Source organism: Zonotrichia leucophrys, chromosome 5, assembly GCF_028769735.1.
Source record: "Zonotrichia leucophrys gambelii isolate GWCS_2022_RI chromosome 5, RI_Zleu_2.0, whole genome shotgun sequence".
Taxonomy (NCBI): domain Eukaryota; kingdom Metazoa; phylum Chordata; class Aves; order Passeriformes; family Passerellidae; genus Zonotrichia; species Zonotrichia leucophrys.
The window spans coordinates 49,886,965-49,908,235 of NC_088175.1; the positions used below are offsets into that span (position 1 = coordinate 49,886,965).

At 42.8% G+C, this 21,271-nt stretch overlaps 1 protein-coding gene across 4 annotated transcripts in view; it reads left to right on the plus strand.

The window, feature by feature from the left end:
* Positions 1-21,233, plus strand: part of SHANK2 (SH3 and multiple ankyrin repeat domains 2) — a 280,376-nt gene extending 259,143 nt beyond the window's left edge. For 2 of the 4 annotated variants that reach the window (XM_064715490.1, XM_064715492.1), the window contains 5 exons: positions 1,410-1,469; positions 1,707-1,831; positions 2,314-2,425; positions 3,470-5,870; positions 14,573-21,233. In XM_064715490.1, the coding sequence (XP_064571560.1) occupies positions 1,410-1,469; positions 1,707-1,831; positions 2,314-2,425; positions 3,470-5,870; positions 14,573-15,146 (3,272 nt within the window). In that variant the 3' untranslated portion in view covers positions 15,147-21,233. The remainder of the gene's footprint in view (positions 1-1,409; positions 1,470-1,706; positions 1,832-2,313; positions 2,426-3,469; positions 5,871-14,572) is intronic. The other 2 variants (XM_064715491.1, XM_064715493.1) reach the window with 1 other exon arrangement.
* The last annotated feature ends 38 nt before the right edge of the window (positions 21,234-21,271 follow it).

Below are 21,271 nucleotides of genomic sequence, written 5' to 3' on the forward strand. Positions count from 1 at the left end.
AAAAAAAAAAAAAAAAAAAAAAAAAAGCAGACCAATGAAAAGACCTGAATGCTAACTTCAGCTGCAAAGAAACAGCAACACTACTCTTGTGAGACAGTTCTCAGCAGTGTTCAGCCTACTGGTGCTGCTCAGCCTTTCCTTTCCTGCCTGCTCCCTGACCCATTGTGACACTGAAATACCCACTTCTAGGACAACCTTCTTCCTAACCCGAAGGCTAAAAGTTCTTCCCTCTCTTCTTCTCCTGTTTAAAATATCATCCTTGCATCAGCCAGATCTACTGTTTAGAGGGATCAAAAGCTCTTTTCCTCCTGCCTTATTCCCATCCATATCAATATCCAGGGTTCTGAGTGCGCTGCTCTCCAGTGAGAGGTAAAATTTAAATCCCTAAATACAATACTTGGGGTAGTAACATCAGCTCTAGGTCACCAAAACCCTGGGTGACCCTTTTTCAAGTCTGCAGTATCCTAATGAAGTAACTATCCTTGTTTGACAAATAATCAATTAACTGGGAGATGGAGCTAATTGCTGAAAAGTAGCATTGCTCTGACTCGTGTTGTGGAAGCCTAGGAGCCTGGCTCAGGTGTTCCACTCACAGACATGCCACAGGTTATGAAACTAATCCTAGTTTGGTGAAACTTCAAAGGAAAAGACACTAAATTAACATGATGCAGGCAAGCAAATGCAGTGGAAGGTAGCAAGGAAAGGTGTTGGTGTGATTCCAGTTTGGATTCTAGTAGAGATTCCAGACTCAGGCTCTCCTGGTGACTTGGGCTAGTGATTTAATTTCTTTGTGCCTTGGTTTCATAGCAGTAGAAGGGGCAAACAAAGGAATTGTCAGGAAATAATTAGTGGATTATACTGTACTTCAAGGTCTTCCATGTGAGGGAGTAGCATTTTGTATTTAATGCTGATGAACCTTGTTTGTGACCAAAGTTGGAGACGGGGCTAACACCAGCACTCAGCTTTGGAATATCCTGATTAAACTTATCCCTGTATTTTACCATCACATCATGCAGTAGATCAGAGTCCCAAATCCAAATGTTGAAGTTCTCATTCAGATTTGGACTTTGCCTATTTTTGGTCTGCTTCTGACCATGACTAAATGCATTCCCAAACTGTCCAGTTATTAAAAGAAATTTTTAAAAAACCAAAGCAACAGAAATGCATATAAAAGTTTAATTTAAACAAAGGATTCAGTTAGCAGTGCTAGCCTACAAGTCCAAGAGTGTGAACAAATCAGGATGTTTTATTTAAGGAGCATAGGCATGAAAGAGCACTTCTGGAGTACTTGTTATTGTCCAAAATATCACTGAAAATTCTGATGACTAAGTACAGTCTGCTTATCTCTATTTGAAACAGTGCTCTACGGATTCACTATTTCTAAAGGTCTTCTTTCCATTTCTATATAGATATTCTCCCTTCACATTTTGAAGGTTTGAAGAAGAGGATTGTTTTTCGAGTCACACTAAGTAAACATTAAATGCATGCAGGCTTAAAACTAAAGCATGCATGTTATGTAGCAGCAATAAAAAGTGCTCGGCTTGCACGACTTATGATGCTCAAGCGTTGCCTTGTTAAAATGCCAAAAAAACTTTTTCTTTGCATTTTTTTGAAAAGTAAATCTCTTCCTTTGACCTTGCAATACTTAACTTTTCCAGTTCTTTGAACAAGTGATATTTATTTTACTGAATGCTTTTATATTACAGATAAGGTGGATGAAATAGTGCCAGTTTCCAAGCCATCAAGAATTGCAGACAATGCAACTGTGGACTCCAGAGTGGCAACTATAAAACAGCGGCCTTCTAGTAGATGTTTTCCTTCAGATATGAATGTGAGTGGGAGCCACGAAGCACTGCTTTATTCCTACTTATGTATCTAATTCCTTGATTAATTAATGCCCAATGCTTTGTAAGGGAATAACTGACATTAATACTATAGCACATACTAAAAATTAAATGCCAGAACTCTGAAATTGCATCATTCAAGTGCAGAATTTAATCTCACAAAACTTTACAGGTAAAAAAAAAATAAAATATGGTTTTGTTGCATTTTGGACATACTTTTCCATAACGCACCTTAAGCTGTTGCCTTGTAAATAATATCAACACACTTCATTTACAGCTGCTGTCCTTTCATGAGTGTCTAAACAACGCCCAGCCTTCCCTTTCTCTCCACCTCCTCCCCAGAAATAACCCCAGATTAATTCTTTTCCATAAGAATTCTCAGTGAAGGTGGTAATGGGTGAGGCATTATTCCTACATGAGAGAGTTTCATGCTTTAATGCTGTTGGGGTTTCTGTTTGCTCTTTTGTAGTCCATGTATGAGAGACAGGGTATTGCTGTGATGACACCCACTGTCCCAGGGAGCCCTCAAGGTCCTTTTCTGGGTATACCTCGGGGTACAATGAGAAGACAAAAATCTATAGGTAAAATGCCTCTCTTGTATGGTTTTTTTCATTAATGGCATACTTTTAGTAACTTTGGTTCTTTCCTAAAGTGTGTTCCTCCAACATCTTTGCCCCAGTGAGTTGCTGTTTAATCTTTATACAAAGCTCATGAGAAAAGAGGTTTGTGTGTAAGGTGATATGATTTCCACATTTGGCAAGTATGGAATTACAATTTGGTTATTTTCTTTAGAATGTTCCCTCTAACCAGGACCAAAAAAAAAAAAAAACCATCAGTACAAGCCTTTTGCAAAATGTTTGGGCAAAATATGATCCTTTTTTTCCCCTTGTTATTGAGGTGAAAGCATTGTAATGCTGTGTAGTTTACAAAGACGTCCTGTTGATCAAATGGACTAAAATTCACCTTTTCTTTCATGTGAAATGATGGCAATAGATGTTTTTACAACAAAGAAAGAAAGAGCAGATCAAATTTGGCTTTCTTTGTTCTTGTTAGTAATTTTAGCAGTGACTTTTATCAATTTAGAAATGCACTATGCTGATGTAAAATTAGCATCCAAACTATCCCAGTATTACCCAGTTTATTTATGTTAAAAGCCATATAATGTCATCTTTTGAAATGCAACATGATGGGATTTTTTCCCAATAGGATCTTCACAGTCCCCTTGCTAAATTTCAATTGCATTTAAAAATTCATTAAGTTTCTGAGTTGTTCTATTATATGCATTGTAGAGTACTGGAGCAAGGCAGAAGCAGCTCCTCTGCACAGAATATCTTCCCTGTTCAATAGTTTTCAAAGAAAATGTGCTTTTCTACAGCCACCTTAATGATACAAAAACCCCAAACATTTGGTTATGCATCAGTTTAATTAAAATTCCATAACATCCCTTTCAATTCTGGCACCTGGGATGTCCAACAGGAAAGAATGATTATGATGGGAATCAACCTAAAGGCCTCTTTTGGAATTTTGCATGGGGAATGCACCCTGGAATTTTGGGTTGGATGGAGAAATTGTGAGGGATCCTGGTGGATGTGGCAGTGTTTTAAAAGCACTCTCTGATTTTTCAGGAATAACAGAGGAAGAGCGGCAGTTTCTGGCCCCTCCTATGCTGAAGTTTACCAGGAGTCTTTCCATGCCTGACACCTCTGAAGATATCCCACCGCCACCACAGTCCTTACCTCCCTCACCACCGCCACCTTCCCCCTCTCTGTACAACTCCCCCAAATCCCTGACCTCCCGGAGCTACGGAACGATCAAACCTCCATTTAATCAGAATTCAGGTGCAAAAATCTCTTTGGTTCGGCCCGAGAGCGTGGGGACGATGATCAGGGACAAAGGGATCTATTACCGGCGGGAGCTGGACCGGTACTCCCTGGACTCGGAAGACCTGTACAACCGGAGTGCCGCAGCTCAGGCCACTTTCAGGAGCAAGAGGGGCCAGATGCCGGAAAACCCCTATTCCGAGGTGGGGAAGATCGCCAGCAAAGCCGTTTACGTGCCGGCCAAGCCAGCCAGGAGGAAGGGGATGCTGGTGAAACAATCCAACGTGGAGGACAGTCCAGAAAAGACCTGCTCTATTCCAATCCCAACCATCATCGTCAAAGAGCCATCCACCAGCAGCAGCGGGAAAAGCAGCCAAGGGAGCAGCATGGAGATCGATCCCCAGTCTTCGGAGCAGCCCGGACAGCTCCGGCCTGACGACAGCCTGGGAGTCAGCAGCCCGTTCGCAGCAGCCATCGCAGGGGCCGTGAGGGACAGGGAAAAGAGGCTGGAGGCGAGGCGCAATTCCCCAGCCTTCCTCTCCACAGACCTGGGAGATGAGGACGTTGGATTGACCCCACCGACACCACGGATGAGGCAGTCCAAGTTCACCGAGGAGGCGATGTTCAGCGGCGAGGATGGTTTCAGACAGCTCATGTCGCCATCTCCGATCCCCACCCCCAGGGAGCCCCCCGAAAACCTTTTTAACAGCAGCGAGCCCAGCAGCCAGAGCGACTCAAGGACACTGAATGCTCCGTCCAAAACGAAAGGCACTGACAACAGCATGGGGGCAGCCAAGCCCACGAGTGCTCCCGGCTCAGATAGCTATGTCCACCCCGTCACAGGGAAGCTGTTGGATCCAAACTCTCCACTTGCCCTCGCACTCTCTGCCAGGGACAGAGCCATGAAAGAGCAGACACAGCAGATTCCAGGCAAAGGGGACGCAGTCAAAACCGACCTTAACAAACCGCTTTACATCGACACCAAGCTGAGACCCAACATGGAAACGACTTTTCCTGTTACTGCCACTGTCACCAGGCAAAATACCCGTGGCCTGTTGAGACGGCAGGAGACTGAGAACAAGTACGAGATGGATGCAGGGAAAGAAAAGAAAGCTGAGGAGAAGAAGAACATGTTGATAAACATCGTGGATACCTCGCAGCAAAAATCAGCTGGCTTGTTGATGGTGCACACAGTGGATACGGCGAAGTCAGATGATATGCCCGAGGATGAGGAGGAAAAGGGAGCTGAGATGGAGCCGAGCCCTGAGAATTCCCCACCAGAGAGGCCAGAGGGCAGCGAGGAAGCGGAGAGCGAGCTGAGCGTCCCTGCCGCGCCCGAGGCCCCAGCTTCTCCCTGCAAAACCATCGTGGCCGCCAGCTCTGTGGACGACCCTGTCATCCTGCCTTTCCGCATCCCCCCGCCGCCCCTGGCCTCGGTGGACATCGACGAGGAGTTCCTGTTCACTGAGCCGCTGCCCCCACCCTTGGAGTTTGCTAACAGCTTCGACATCCCCGATGACCGCGCGGTGCCCGGCTCGGCGCTGACAGACCTGATGGCGCAGAGGAAGAACGGCACCCCTTCGCCCAGCCAGCCAGCAAACTCCTTGGACGGCAAAAAGCAAGCGGGTCTCTCAAACTGTTTGCCTGCATCCTTCCTGCCACCCCCCGACAGCTTCGACAACGTCGCCGACTCTGGCATCGAGGAGGTCGACAGTCGGAGCAGCAGTGACCATCACCTAGAGACAACCAGCACTATCTCAACGGTGTCCAGCATCTCTACCTTATCCTCGGAAGGGGGGGAGAACGTGGATACTTGTACAGTCTATGCAGATGGGCAAACATTTCTGGTGGACAAACCCCCAGTACCTCCTAAGCCAAAAATGAAGCCCATAATCAACAAAAGCAATGCACTTTACAAGGACGCGCTGATCGAGGAAACTGTAGACAGCTTTGTGATCCCTCCTCCCGCTCCGCCCCCGCCTCCCATCAGTGCCCAGCCCAACCTGGCGAAAGCTGTCCCCCAAAGGACATCCAAGCTTTGGGGGGACGTGCCGGAGGTGAAAAGCCCAATTCTCTCAGGCCCCAAGGCTAATGTCATTAGTGAATTGAACTCAATACTCCAGCAAATGAACAGAGAGAAATCCTCAAAGCCAGGGGAGGGATTGGAGTCGCCAACTGGAACGAAAACTGCGAGTCTCAGTACAAGGTAAAAGTAATTAACCAAATCATTTTCCAAAAAGGCTTGATCTTATTCTTTTTCTTTTTTTTTTTTTGCCATCTCTTTTCTAACTTCTCCTGTAAATCACATAGATAAAAGAAGAGTGTTGTCTGTATTTGCTTAACGAATAATCTGTGTCAAACAAGGATTTCTTACACTGTCAACATTTGTGTTGCCTACATGGTAGGACGAGAGCTTTCTCAACCTTCAACTTCAAGGTTTGCACATATCTTTCTGTTGTTTTGATGTGAATTTCTTAGATTTCTCTTTAATTTTTTTTCTCTCTTTAATTTTTTTTCTCTTTAGTTTCTTCCCTTTTAAAATGGGGTGATAATTTAATTTTTCCTCAGTCCCATGAGGTGTTTTGGCTTCAAACAGGTAAAAAGTGTTTTTGCCAAGGGTTGCTTTGCATTCACTGTGTGGTCTCATTTGATTCATACTGAGAGACCTCTCCTAATCTACTTAATCATAAAGTATTTCAGAGAATTGCTCATTAAAAATCACTTTGCACTGTCCATGTTATTACTAAACCACATCTGTATGGAATGTGGACATAATATCCTGAAATCCACAATTATTAAAAATAGAAAGCTAATTTTGTATGTTTCATTAGGAGACTGAGGTATTTCTTCTTGCAAAACCACCATGCTGGCTTAGATTTTTTTAAAAAGGTGCCACCTAAATAAATGTTATTAGAATTATTCTGGTGGTTAATAAATAGCATCAGCTTTGGAAAGCTGATGTACTTTGCAAGCATGAAGATAATTTGTTTTTAAGGCAAGGTGTCTCTGCTGATTGCAAAGATTGCTCATTCAGAAAACAGTGTGATCCACAGCCTTGGCATCACACAGTTAGATATTATTTCCTGCAGGATGGAAGTCATCAAACTGGTGATGGTGAGGGAATTCAATTTTTAGAATTGAGAAATGGCAATAAAACACAGAAATTCTGGAATTCCTCTCAGTGGCACTTGACTAAACAGAGAAGAAATTGAGTTGGGTCTGCAGGAAAAGCCTTCAGACATGAAGAAAAACCACATTATTTTTGCTAGATGCTGATCACGTTTCTTGTTAAGCCCCGTGAACATGTTGTCTGTAGCTTCATGTGCATAACATTATTTATCAGCTTTTATTTTTAAACTGAAAGGTATTTCCAGGTTACAGTGGAGATCTTTAGCATCCCTATTTTATTAGAAAATAACCAAGGCTACGGACTACAATGCACTGTAAATATATAAAAGAACTCCCATTACTGAGAGCAAAATGAAGAATAGAAGTAAATTGAATTTTTTTTTTCTGTGAAAATACATTTTTAAAGGTATAAAGGGTGGGGAAAACTTGAAAAACTATAGCACTTCACTAGAGAAAAGCAAACTGTTATGTAAGCAGAAGTAGCCCCATATGTTACCTTTTAGAGGAAGACCTGACTTAGTGTTACAAATTTATGTTGGGTTTTTTTCTGCCCTTGAGGTTTTTTAATTTTCCAAACTCAGCTTAGGCAAATTACTGCATCTTCATTATGGAACATAGAGGCTCAACTGTGGTGGGGGAACACCACCCAAAGCATTATTTCAGTGGGGCTGAAATCCTGCTTCTTCCCTGAAAAGTAAACACAAACACTCCTCTTTGCAAGCTGCAGAGAGGATCTGGGATGTAGCAGAGCCCGAAGAGCTGTGAGGGGAATAAATGGGATAAGGTGGCAGTGGCAAAGAGCAGCAAAACTCTTGGCTGTCCTGTGGCTGGGGGAGAAAATGACACCTCCACAGCGTTCCCAGTGGGAGCAGGAGACAAGAGGGCTGGGTTTTGTTTCCTGCCATTTTCCACACTGATGTGATTGCTTCTTAATTTTGAGCTGGATTGAAGCTGCTAAAACCACCAGGAAAGGATTTATTTTTTAAGCAAATAATAATCCAGGAGACAGCAGAAGAGAGCCAGCAATCTACAGATTCTGGAAGTGTGTTTGGAAAGGTGCTGCAGGCAGAGTCTTTTCATCTCAACCAGGGTAAGGCAGAGAGATGGAAGTGGTGATGTTCACTTGTGGAATCAGAAGCCCCTTGGGTTTTTTTCACTGCTTTTACTCCAGTTTTATCTCTCTAAAAGTTAAATAAATTACAGCCTTTCTAGCCCAACTGCACGACTGACACAGTTTTTTTACAAAGCTGTCAAATATTATGACCAAGGAATACCACCTTGTGAAAATTTCAAGTGTAAAAGCTAATGTTTAAATTTCAAAGGTAAAATTCCTGGAGTTCCTTGGTATTTTTTCCCCCTAATAATCTAAAGCTTATGACAACCAATTGTTGATCTTGCAGCCCTTCCCTGTGAGGTAGCATTAGAAAGGGACCAAGGAATTTTGGCTCATAAAAATCAGGGATTCTGCTAAATTAAAGAACAACTTGTTAGCTCTGCAAACAGAGCAGTGATAATAAGTGGGCCTGTTCCTGTCCTTCAGCCAAGGAGAAGGATTGGGAAGGGTTATAAATAGGAACAGCATTCACAGGCTCGCTTGGGCGGTGTTCGCAGCACAGGCAGCCTGATGAAATTAAAAATATGTATCTGCTTATGGGGCCATACGTGGAATTATGGGCCAGGTTGGAATCCTAAATCCCACTAGGAATTCTCTTTGCACAGCCAGTAGATGCAAAACTGGGATTCACTGAAGGCAATTGCCCTGTTAGGGTGGCACAGGGGTGAATTAAACTACAGACAGTGGGGTAATGTCTGGCTGCAGTAACCCATAAAAACACCTTCTTTGTGTGTTTTTGATAAATGGGGATTAGGGAGAGATCATTCTATGGTCCTGAACAGCATTTCTGAATTATTGCATTGAAACCACCCTAAACTTGCTTTTATTCTCTGCATCTTGGTTTATCAATCATTTTCCATGGTGTATTTATAGTTTTCCCATGGTTCTTATGAAGACACCAAGCTTCAAGATTTTTAAATAGAGTGTGGAAACGCTTGGCTGGAAACCATCTGCTCCTCCATCCTCAGTGGTAGTGGCCAGCCTGTGGGATAGGAAAGAGGAGCCCAGCAGGAGAAGGGAAAAGAGGAAGAAGTGAGAGGATGCCCTTGTTTATTTTGTATTAACTGAAGTGTAATTAAAGGGTTTGATCACAAGGTTCAGGAAGAGAGCTCCAGATCCCACTCCCAGTTTTGGCCACCATTTACTTTGAGGAATTATGGCCATCAGTTGTGGTGACAGACGTTTTAATGTGGTTTATCCATGTCCTCCTGCAGGCGAGGAGGACAGGACATGTCAACCACAATAAATGCAGCAGTGCTGTAAATCCACTTGAGAGGCCCCTGGCTTTTATAAGGAGCTGATGAAAGAACAGGGCAGATGATGAAAGAAGCAGAGCAGGGCTTTCACTTTCGGAGCAGGGCCTGAGGCAGGATAAACCTGGGGGCTGCCAGGGACACACAGCTCAGCCCCAGGGAACACAGCAGCCTCCCTCCCTCGTGCCTCTGGAGCACTGATAAGGGATCATGAACAGCAGCTCCGGCTGCTCTCCACCAGCACCACACCAAAATGATCCATGCCTTGGCCAGAGGGAGAGACACTTGCAGTTTTTCTGTGTTTGTCCAGCTGTGTTTGCACAATCCCGTGGCCTCTGGGGCACGTTGGCATGACTGCTGGTGGTGGGAAATACTCATGATAAATGTGGGAGTTATGGAGGATGCTGTGGAATTGAGTCCTCTAGGAAGATAAACCTACACTTTGCTGGGAGAACAAGTTTTAAAAGTGAAACTGGCCAGTGATTTTGGCCATCAATGAATTAGTTTTTTTCATGAATATTTGAAGAAGTTCCTTTTATTTTTCCACAAGCAGGTAAGGCAGAACAGAATTTAGTGGTGAGTCCTTTACAGAGAGTGGTCCTGTGCTTGGTTTTATGGTAAAGGATGTCTGGGTTTGGCAGAGGATAACATAAGTGCCTTGATTTTTCACTTGCTGCTCTCCCATTAGACTCATTTCACATCGTTAACTGTTTGCCAGCCAATTTCACAGGATTGCTTGCTTTGTCAGTGATTTCTGCAGTGTTTCAGTCATTCCATTTTGTCATTTTTATTTGCTGTCATGACTGCTGTTGTCAGAGGAGGGCCATGCTGAAGTGCCATGAAGTAAGTGCCAACCATAAAGCATGGACTATTCTGTGTTGTACATTCTGCTGCTTTCTGATGCTCACCCATTGTTATTGCATTTCAGTGACTTTGGTGGTGACTGTGTTTCTCACAGTGCAGTGTGGATTAGATCATCCTAATCCAGAAATGGTAGCCATCCTAAAATGGGACCTAGGATGTCATCTCAAGGTGAAATAAAAGACACACTCATCAGAGGAGTTCTCAGAAAATGTGTTGGTAACATGAGCACATAAGACCAGATTCCTGAATGTGTCTGAGCACCTAAACAAGGGGCAGGACTTTTCAGATATGGCCAGATTCTGCCAGATTTTGGGAGGTGGAGGGGTGGGGAGGGATGATTAATACAGTTTTACACACCTGTGTGAGGCCAAAAGTAAAGACAAACCAGCCTGTGTGGTCATCTTGTCCTCGAAAGCTGTGGAATTCCTGCTGTTCTCCTTCCAGCTTCCCTTTCACTTGCATTTATCCAAGCAGAGAGGGCTGAGGCCTGCTGGCCTGGCACCATCCCCTTCCTGCTGCTTTCCAGACATTTCACATGGAAGCTCCTGCTCCTGCACAGACTCCCACAGACCTCCCTGACTGTGCCTCACTCAGCAGACACCGAGCAGCTCTCCATTCTTCTCCCCAGAATAAAATAACGCCCTTGTGAGGAGCTTGGCATCCTGCCAGTCAGCACGTCAGCCCTTGCTCTTCACCTGCCCCCAAAACACACAATTCTTGCCTCGCTTTCCTGCCATGCAAATTGCCTCTGACAACAAAGTAAAAATTTAAGAGGTGAAGGCAAATTCTGGGATTTGTGCATTCTCCAAGATCTGTAAGAATTTAATTTCTTGCAGCAGCACCCTTATACAGTGACTTCACTTGTTACTCCTCTTGGTTTTTAAGGTGTTTTCCTTTGATACAATGGAAAAGCTGTGTCAGAACCAGCAAGTGTTCTGGAAAGTTCTAGGCTAAAACAGCTCCCAGGAGCTGAGAATCATATCGGGTTTTTATTTTTCCATGGGAGCTGCTGCACTGATTTGCCTCTGATATTAAGTTAACAATAAATTTGAATCTTGCAAATATAATTTAAAATTTAAAAGAATTTTTTGGCTACAAGCTGTGCTGATGGCTTTTGTACTTGGAGGCCATGTGGTTGTGACATACAGGTTATATATTTTGATTTTAATATGAAGCAACATAATGGGCATTGCAATCAGTGCAGGCTCACAGCAGCAAATGTTTATAAATTACCACCATATGCTGATTCTAACAGAGCAACATTTATTTAAAATAATTATCTGACTTTTCACCTTTTTTTTAAAATTAAGTTTGGGGTTTGGCAGGTTTAATATGGATTTGACATGTTTAGGATAACAGATGATCAAATAAGGCATAAGAAATTATGATTAAAAATGATTAAAGATCCAGAAACCCTGTAACAAAACAAACCCTGCCTGCTCTCCAGCTGGAACCTGCTCCCTCCTTATTGACCAGGCTGCCAACCAACCATAAAATGCAAGACAGATGATGGTTTCAAGGCTGTGTCTGCACCCCAGATCACATGGGAGATGTCATAAATAATAATTTAGGATGCATAGAAGTTACATAAATATACTTAGATATTTTTTTTTCCTTTGATTACAATTACAGAGCAGCACAAAAGAGTGGAGTTGATAGGGCAAGTGGAAAAGGGGGAAAAGAACATGGGAAAATAATCCTGGAGTGAAAGGCATGGAACTGAAAGCCTGGCAGACTTCCCTGAGCTCCACCAGGGCTGTGCCCATGCCATGAGATCTGAGCACTCACATGGCTCTGAACTGAGTTGGTGTTGAAACCCCTGCAATCAGCTAAAAAAATCTCATCACTATCTCAGAGTTTTGTTTTAATAATCATCATCCCTGAACCTCTGGCTTGGAAAAAGCAAGACGCTCTCTGTTCTCCTGCTGCTGCTTGCAGCCATGTGAGGCCAATGCTTTGATCCAGGCTGACAGGAAGCAAAGGACCAGGATGCCTGGGATGCTTTGCTCACCCTGGCTATTCCTGCCCATGGGGCTGAGAAAATTAGGGAACACCAGCCAAGGAATACTTCAAATGAGAGCACAGAGTTTACTTTTGGGGGGTTTGTTTCTTCTGTCTTAACATTCTTTATTTAATTTCCTGAGCAAGGCTGGGCAGGGAGTCTTTAAGAGGAGCAGTCTGAAGGAGAAGCAGCAAAAGTGAGTTGCAAAGCACTGAGCCTGGAGCTGTCAGTCAAGCAGTAAAAATTATCTTTCATCATCTGGAATAAAAGAAGCTGTATTTTCATCATCCATTTGATCCTGCCACAATGGGTGCAAATACAAAACCCTAATTTCTAGTATTTGCAAGACAGGAAAGTTAAGTAGAAGGGTGATTGCAGGTAAAGATCAGGGATTCATTTCCCTATTTATACAAAACTCATTCTTGCCATCACTAGGATAGCACTACCCCAGTCTTTCTCACAGAAGGCTTTTTTGGTTTTAAATTATATCATGCCTTAGTAATGAGTGTGAGACTCCTAGTGCTGAGGTAAAGGAGGTGGAAATAACTTGTTCCCCTTGGTTAGTAGAATTTAATAGTCTCTTGCCACAGACTTTTTATTTATAAGAATGCTTAGCTCCAGCCTTGGAAGACAATGAGAGCCATTAGGTGCCAAAAACATCACAGGGAACACTCAAAACCTTGCCAAGTGTTTCCTTTCTGTGTTAAATTACAAAGCCATAAGTGCTGGAAGCATTGCTCCTACTGGGTTTTAAGTGAAGTACCAATCTTCCAAAGAGATCCCCCTGTTCCCATTGAAGTCCATGGAGCAGCCTGTGGGAAATCAGTGGGAATGTTGGTGTGAATTAGATGTGGGCTCTCCCAAAAGTGATTCTCAGCGCTCTCCTCGTGGCAGGGAGCTTTATTTGAAGGGGACCTGCTGAGCTGTGAGCGTGGCAGAGCTGCACCTCCCTGGGCTCTGGGCTGGTGTGAAGGGCCCGAGCCCCAGGGGGACTCAGGGAACACTCTCAGGGCCCTCCACAGGCAGCACCAGCCAGGGAATCGCTGTCTCCAGCTCAGGGCTGCACTGGGGGACACAGGGATTAATAACCCATTTGTAGCACTGCCCCATGTTGCCATTACCCTGCTTTTCCTTCATCTCCTTGAGTTCTTTTCTGCACAGCAGTGCAGAGTTAATGCTGTGCTGGATTAATGCGAGCATTTCCATCTGACATCATGCACCCAAGGCATCCTCAGTCCTGCCCAGGCAGGACAGGCCAGGCCTGGGGACAGTGTGGCACTCAAAAACAGAACTCAGAGACGGAGGGCTTCTGTCAGGGTCTGCACTGCAAATCTCAGTACAGCATCAGCCACATGGTCCTCTGGACTCCATGGCATTGCTCCCAGGATAAATAAACCCGTCCTTTGGTCTGCAAGTGCTTTAAATTAGTTGTCTGAAGCTTTTCCCAGTTGGCAGGTTGTTTCTCAAGTGAAGAACCCTGGAGCTCCAGGCATGCAAGGGCTCTGTGGAGCGTCCTGAAGTGTGCATGCTGACCAGCAGGCTCTTCCCATGGGAGTGAGGGCTGTGGGGTCAAGCCTTTGATGCCAGGAACAGACCCAAACCTTCTAAATTTGCTTCTGTAGCCAGCAGGCAGAAACAGAGGGTCGTGTTCCTTCACCCACCCTGTCAGGCTGGGCATCAGAGCGAGCCTCTCAGCGAGGTTCATGCCTGCTTCAGTCCTAATCTCAAACTCATTTTCTTTAGGCAGAGCTTGACCCCAGCTACATCACCTCCAGTCATGCACAGGAAAAAGAATTTTGTCTCCTTAATTTTGTGGTGAAACTGCCAGAGTGTAATTTCTCTGTGGAAGGAAATAGACACTGAGTTGTTTTAGGCACCTTAGAAGAACTCTTTTATGTTTAAAGCATGGATAGAAAGGGAAATAAGAGCAGCTTGTTCTGTAAATTAAAAACATTCTGCAAAATTAACTGAGTGAAAGCCCAAAGATCCAAAATCCAGTGCTCCTGAAACTTTCCACCACTTCTATTATTGGCTATGTTATGTGTATGGGTGTAAATACAAAACCTTAATTTCTTGTATTTACAAGACGGGAAAGTATTATATCTATTATTTGGTATCTATATCTAGTAGAAAGTATCTATATCAAGTGTTTGTAAAGCCAGAACTGAAAGTTTCCAACCCTCCATGTAGCAAAGGAAAGGTTGACTCCTGGTTGTGCTTTGCTGAGAGTACAAAATGCTCATGTGCTTGTTCCACTCAGCACTTCTCATTTAACCAGGAGTTAATTTGGGAACAGATATTATAAAGGGAGAGAATGTGTGCTCTGGAAGGTGTTTTTTCCTGGACTGCTCATCAGCAAATGATTTGTCTTTAACTTAACAATGGCTTACCATTAGTGCTGGTTTTCTGGGAAAATGATACTGTTTTTGTACTTTTGGTTAAAATGTGAAACTCCTCGATGATTCCCATGCTGTAATGACCACGTGCTGGTGGGGCCATGCTGGTGGCCAGCAGCTCTAACTGTGCCTGTCTGTTTGCCCTTGCAGGAGCACGGAAGTCATGAGTACTGTCTCAGGTACACGAAGTACAACAATCACTTTCACTGTCCGACCCGGAGCCAGCCAGCCGATCACACTGCAGAGCAGGTCCCCAGACTATGACAGCAGGACCTCAGGAGCGAGGCACGCTCCCAGCCCTGTGGTTTCACCAACAGAGATTAATAAAGACATCCTGCCTGCTCCTCTGACTGCTTCTGCTTCAGCCTCATCTCCTTCTCCAACTCTGTCCGATGTATTTAGCCTACCCAGCCAGCCCCCTTCTGGGGACTTATTTGGCTTGACCACAGGGCGCAGCAGGTCTCCTTCTCCCTCCATATTACAACAGCCAATCTCAAATAAGCCTTTTACAACTAAGCCTGTCCACCTGTGGACTAAACCAGATGTGGCAGATTGGTTGGAAAGTCTAAACTTAGGTGAACATAAAGAAACATTTATGGACAATGAAATAGATGGCACACATTTACCAAATCTACAGAAGGAAGATCTGATAGACCTTGGAGTGACTAGAGTTGGGCACAGAATGAACATAGAAAGAGCTTTGAAGCAGCTGCTGGACAGATAAGAATAGCTATCTTGCCTCACAACCTTCTGTTGATAACTAGAGATGGGCTGGTACTGACATACCCCAAATGCCTTGTCTGTCTGCGAGTGCCAGCAAAATTGGGGGGGAGGGGGAAAACAGATGAATTCCTGGTACTCAGGAGATGTAGACTGTCTGCTACATGCCCAAACACAAACCTAAAGATGCTAAAGAAGTGGGGCCATTTTATTTTAAAGCTGTGGGGAGATGTGAGAGAGAGACAATTGTTAACTTTAAAACTCTTGATACTGCCCTTGGCCGGGAGCATTGCGTGATGATTTTCTTTTAAAATGGCAAACATTTCAGGGTTTCTTTTATTGACAGAAAAAAAAAATGCATTTTATTTTATTCTCTTCTTGACATTCAGACTCCAAGCAGGCTGCCTTCCCCAGCCCTTGGTTCATTTTAAGAGGACAGGTTGCTCCATTACCACTCAAACCCAGTTTTATCAGTAGCAGGGATATTGAGGCAGGCACCGGAGTTCATATTCCTCTTTTTTTACTGGCATAGCTCCCTGATCTGTTGGCAGTGAAGCTGGTTGTTCTGCTGGGGTCAGTCCAATGGTAACCTTGCTCTGTTTTACCTAGTATTTCTTTATTTCTGCAGTGGTATTTAGCACTCTTCCAAGGTGGCAGAACAAGTGCAGTGCACACTCCATTGACGTGGCCTGTAGGACGGTGCAGACGTTGAGTAAAGGCTGAGGAGGGACCACACTTAGAGGTACAGCAAAGTGAAGCTAGTTTGAACCTGAGACCTCCCCCCAGTTCTCAACCAGCTCAGCTGATGCTGAGTCAAAATATGAACTCCACGAGCCAGGACAAACTTCGGGCACAGCTTTGGGACTTGACAGTGAGACACTGAGAGAGGCTGAGCCCTGGGAGGTGCTGCTTAATTCAGTGAGTGGTAAGTGCCTGGGTATTTTGAACAGCAGGCTGAGAAGGAAAGAGAAAAGAGATGAATGTTCCCATTGAAGTCAGTGGGAAGTGTGCCAGGATCTGAAGAGAGAGAGGGATTTCAGCCTGTTAGGATGGAAATGCTTCAGATCCTTGAGAGGAGGCAGAGAGGTGATGCCAAGCTGGAAAGAGCTGTCGAGTGTCTCGGGGTGCGAGGGCTGGGGAGGGATCCAGGCTCTCCTTTTGTCACTGCTGGCAGGAACTGGCTCTGGACAAGGACCCAGGGCTGGGACTGGCCCCCAGCCCATTCCTTGGCACGAGAGGTGGGAGCACCCTGCCAGCATCCAGGGCTGGGAGCGGGGCAGACAGAACTGTCCGGGAAACTTCTGTTGGCAGGGGAGAAACACCCATGGCTGCTTTACATGGCTTTGTTGTTTTTTTTTTTTTAAATTTTGGGTTTTTTTCAACTTTCAAGTTAACAAGTCTCTCTCTGCATGTTTGAACTCCCCCTTGTAATTAGCACCTCTGAATATCTGTGAGTTTTGTAGGACTTTCTGGACAGAATATTCAAGATGTTCAAGGTGGGTAAATTGGGTGTGGATGGCTAAACTGCCTCCCTACCAAACTTTCAGGTTCCCTTACATTTTGCAAGGTACCTGAACTTTCTTTCCTTGATATGGTCCTTGATATGGTCCAGCCTATCTCTAATTTTTTTATTATTGTGATTATTTTTTGCTCACAAACAAGTGTCTAATTAGGTCTGCAACAGCCCTAGTATGAGTACATAAAGTTTAGCATTTTAAATATCTTTCTTTACTGCAAGTTTAAATAGTTGTACAGATAGTTTATAAGCACAATATTTTAAGAAAATAAGTGGCTGGTCTACTGGGCAGCCTTTGTGCCACTTCAGTGCTAGGAAGTTAAAAACAGAAAAAAAAACAAACAAAAAAAAAAAAGAAAAAAAAACTTTTTGTGGTTTACTACTATTTCTGTGGAATAATTATAAAGTCTTGACCTTTTTAAAATCAACCTCATTTGGATGCATCTGAACCAGCAGAGCTGTGTTATATTTTCTATCTTTGCTAGAACTTCTACAGAGGAGGATGAATATTTCTTCAAAAGTGGTTACAGTTACCAACGCATTGGAAACTCATAAAAATCAACTTATTTAAGCCTCCTGCCCCCTTTATGGAACAGCAAATCTTTTGACTTAACATCTGTTACTGCGCTCTGTTTGTATTTGGGGAGTTCCAAGGAACCTTGACATAAAAACGAAGCACTGAGGCTGTTTTGCTGTCGAGGAGTGCTGAGTTTTTCCATGGGAGGTGTAGAAAATGGCAGTTCCACTCAGATAGGTCGATGCAGGCAACTTGAGGCCATCACACACTTTAAGAAGTGAAAAAAAGAAAAAAAAAAAAAGAAAAGGTAATTTAGCCATCTTTTGTCTTCCATTTGGTGATACAACAGAATTCAGTAAATAAACCACTGATGCCATGCTCTCTCTTTTTTTTTTTAATTTTTTTTTGTTTGTTTCTTTGGGTACAGTTGCTATTACCTCTATAACACGTGCCAGAAATACGTTAGGAAATAAATACAGTAGTAAAAGAAAAAAAAAAACAAAACCGTAGAAGTTGACTCTTAAAGCTGCTTTTTTTGGATCACAACCTTCCTGTGGGTTGAACTTGCCCTGAGCGAGGCTGGCACACCCGGTGGCTCCCGGGTGGGACCGTCCCTTCCTCACACAGGTGTGGCTCCTGCTCGGGCATCTCTTCAGGTACTCCAAGGGCAGGTGCGGAAAGGAGCAGATGAAAGAGCTGAAAGGGAATAGTTTTATTTTTCACCTTGTGTCCTGTGAAGCAAACAGGTGAGGAGACCTGAGGGGACCTCCTTGGAGCACCAGAATGCACCTCTGCCAAGTCGAGTTCGGTCTCCAGCTCTGAGGGGTGGTTTGAAACAAAAAAAAGAAAGCAATAGTAACAGATAACGCCGTGGCCTCCGAGTATTTTCACCAGGGGGGAGGAGAGAAGACCCATTTCTTTCATGCTACTCTGATAGTGAAAAACAAAGTCATTAGAGATCTATGATATTCTGGGTTTTAGGATCAACTTTTGTTTATATACTGTAATTTAAATAAATTGCATTTACATGCCTAGTTTCTGTAATATTTGTGTATACAATACCAAAATCTTACAAGATGTAAATTGTGTATAACTGCACAGACTCCTTGCCCTAGGTGTCTGAGAACATTTTAAGTTTAATTCATATATTATAAAATGACTAGATGTGACTGTTGATTTACAGAATTTACATATCACAAAGAAGTTAATTATTTGTGGTACTTAAGTTAATAAAAAAATAGTGATTTTTTTTTTTCTTTTCCTCTCAGTTCTTAGAAAGCATTACCCAGTTGATCTGGCGATGATTATGTGTATGAGCCACAAATATTGATAATTTTTCCATTACATTTTTTCTTTTCTTTTCTAGATACTAATATGTTTCTCGCTATAGTTTGTGTAACAACTTGTGTTCACGTTATCTATGTTGCTGTAATTTTTGTGCTTTAATTCCTCTTATTTCGACTGATTAAAAAAAAAAAATCAAGCTCCTGTAACTTGCACTTTTCCCCAATCCTTAATACTCTTGTATGGCAACCAAAATTACTGTAAGAAATAAATATAATATTGCACTAAGGGTGTGGTTCTGATTGCAAACAGAGAACACTGTCTGGATTTTTATTAAAAAAGAAAAAGAAAAAAAGTTGCCAAAAATATTTGCAATTTGTTATTGAAAATGCATAAAATGCTTTAACAAAATGTAGATAGAACTAAGGGAAATTTATTGATTTATTGTTGGGAAAAGCATTTCCTTTTTATTCCTTTTTTTTTTTTTTTTTGTTAAAGCATTCCTTATGCCTGATGTTGTTCTGTTCATTTACTGAATTTCAGGCGTCACGCTTGAAATCTGGAAAAGCAGGAAACTTTCAAGGGGACAGGTAGAAAACCGCATTACCTGATTTTACTTTTTTTTTTTTTTTTGCCTTAAGGTGGAATTCCTAAATGTGTGGAATGTTCTTTGTCCCGAGCTTCAGTGCTGCTGCTGCTCTGCGATTTCGCAGGCACTGAGAAGTGGGGGTTTAGGGATTTTATTTTCATCTGGGGCTGGGTTTTCTCTGGGGCAGAGCAGCTGTGCAGAGGGGAGGAGGGAACAGCTCCTTGTCCGACTTTGTGCATCTTGTGACTTTGAAATCTGTACCAGCGGGCTCTGTTTGTACTGTGAATAAACAAGGCTGCAAATGGGAAAAAAAAAAAAAAAAAAAAAAAAACCAAACAAAAAGAAAACAAAAAACGAGGAAACAATTCTCATCTTCTTTTGGCTTGAGTTAAAGATTTGTTTTTCTGTCTTTAAATGGTGATGCAATGAAGAGTATTTTTTATTTTTATTTTCTAAGATATTGGAATAAATGCCTAGAACCGTTGCCATTTGGTTTCATACGTTCCTTAACTATGAATCTCTTCTCAGCTGTCATTCCAGCTCATCATTTTTGTAGCCCCCTGTTATTATTTCTCTCATGATTTCCCAACAACAATTACTTGGCAGCTTTGTTTTGTTAAAAACATAAACTAGAACTAGCCTGTTTGGGTTTGTTTTTTTTTATTAACTTATTTCAAGTATTGTGGCAAACATCTGTGTATCCAAATAAAGTCAGGTATTTCCAGTGCAAAACAAAGAATGCTTTGCAATTGTCACTGCTTGTTGGCCAAAGAAATGAGAAGAGTTGATCATTGCTGTCACTGTGTACATTGTATCAATGTGTTCTGCTTTATTCTTTGGTTTCTGTATTTTTTTCTGTATTTTTTTTCCTGTATTTTCCTGCATTTCGTGGATTTTCATCCCCTCTGTCCTTGGCTGGGCCACCCAGAGTAGCACGATTGTAACAACGCTTCAGAATGTGTGGTTTTTTTAAAAAAAAAAAGAGAAAAACAAACAACAAAAAAAATTGTACGTGCCTTATAATTTTCCACCTGGATCAGCTACACTGTATTTCACATAAAAAGCTTTATCTTCAAGGTGTTCAGTACCTGACAAACAGAGAGTGCTGGGGTTGGAGTGAGCTCCGTGTCGCTGCTTTAGGAAACGCTGAGGAGCTGCAGTGACTCAGACCTTATCTCGCCACAGTTTTGGCATTGTGAGCCTGATTTCAAGTCTTCTATTCAAATCAGGCAAGCAAGAGGGGGAAAAGAAATGAGATGAGACTGTTATTTTGGGTTCAGTTCACTGCCATAGATCCTGGGTGGGTGGTACAATTGACATGGGCTGTGTTTCACAGACGAGGTAACGATGATAAATAAATAAACCAAGTGGACTTGATGCCATTAAGTCTGCCACAAACTGGTTCTGTGCCACTGACATCTAGTGGAACCTGATGGACACTGTCTCAGAGCAATATCAGACCTTTAAAAATATTTATTTATTTATTTACTTACTTAGTTTCAACTACTGTCATTCTTTCTACAAGAAGCCGTTTTAGAAAATTTTGTATTGTTGTTATTTAGGTTGGCCTGAGTATTTAGGCCTTTAGTATTTTACAGAAAGGCTGACTGTATAATTACACTAATTATACATGAATGAGAAGTCTTTAATGTGTTTTCTGGTCTCTCTGTGCTTATGTTTTCTCAGTTTTCTGTTTTGAACGTCAGCATCTCCATGTGATACTTCATTTGCATCCGGCATGGTTTTTAATGGGAATATAGGTTTTGTCTCCAGTACTGTAAACCTTGGACTGTTTTGAACCATTTCTGGCACTACAACCTGATGAACAACAGCCTGTTCAGCTCCAAATTGTGAAAAAAACAAAAAAGTGAGTTTTGAGGTTAGGAAGCAGTTCAGAACAGCTGGGGGGATTTCCCTGATGCGCTTGCAGTGCTGAAGTTTGGTTTCTCCAATAAAATTCCAGTTGTTTTTTTCCTCAGGACTGATGCCAGGAGGAATCCGTGCACGTGTGTGTGAGTTCTTGTACGCTTTCAATGTAAAGGTCCTTGGGCAGCCTTAGAAACCAATGTACAGATAGGACACCAGTGTTGCATGTGCTTAAACCTGTACTGGAATCAATGTCGCCGTGTACCTGTTTGCTTTGGAAATCTGAAGAGAATACAATATACAGAAACCTCAAAATCTACCTCATGTTTTAATGGGTTCTTTTCCACTGGTGTTCTC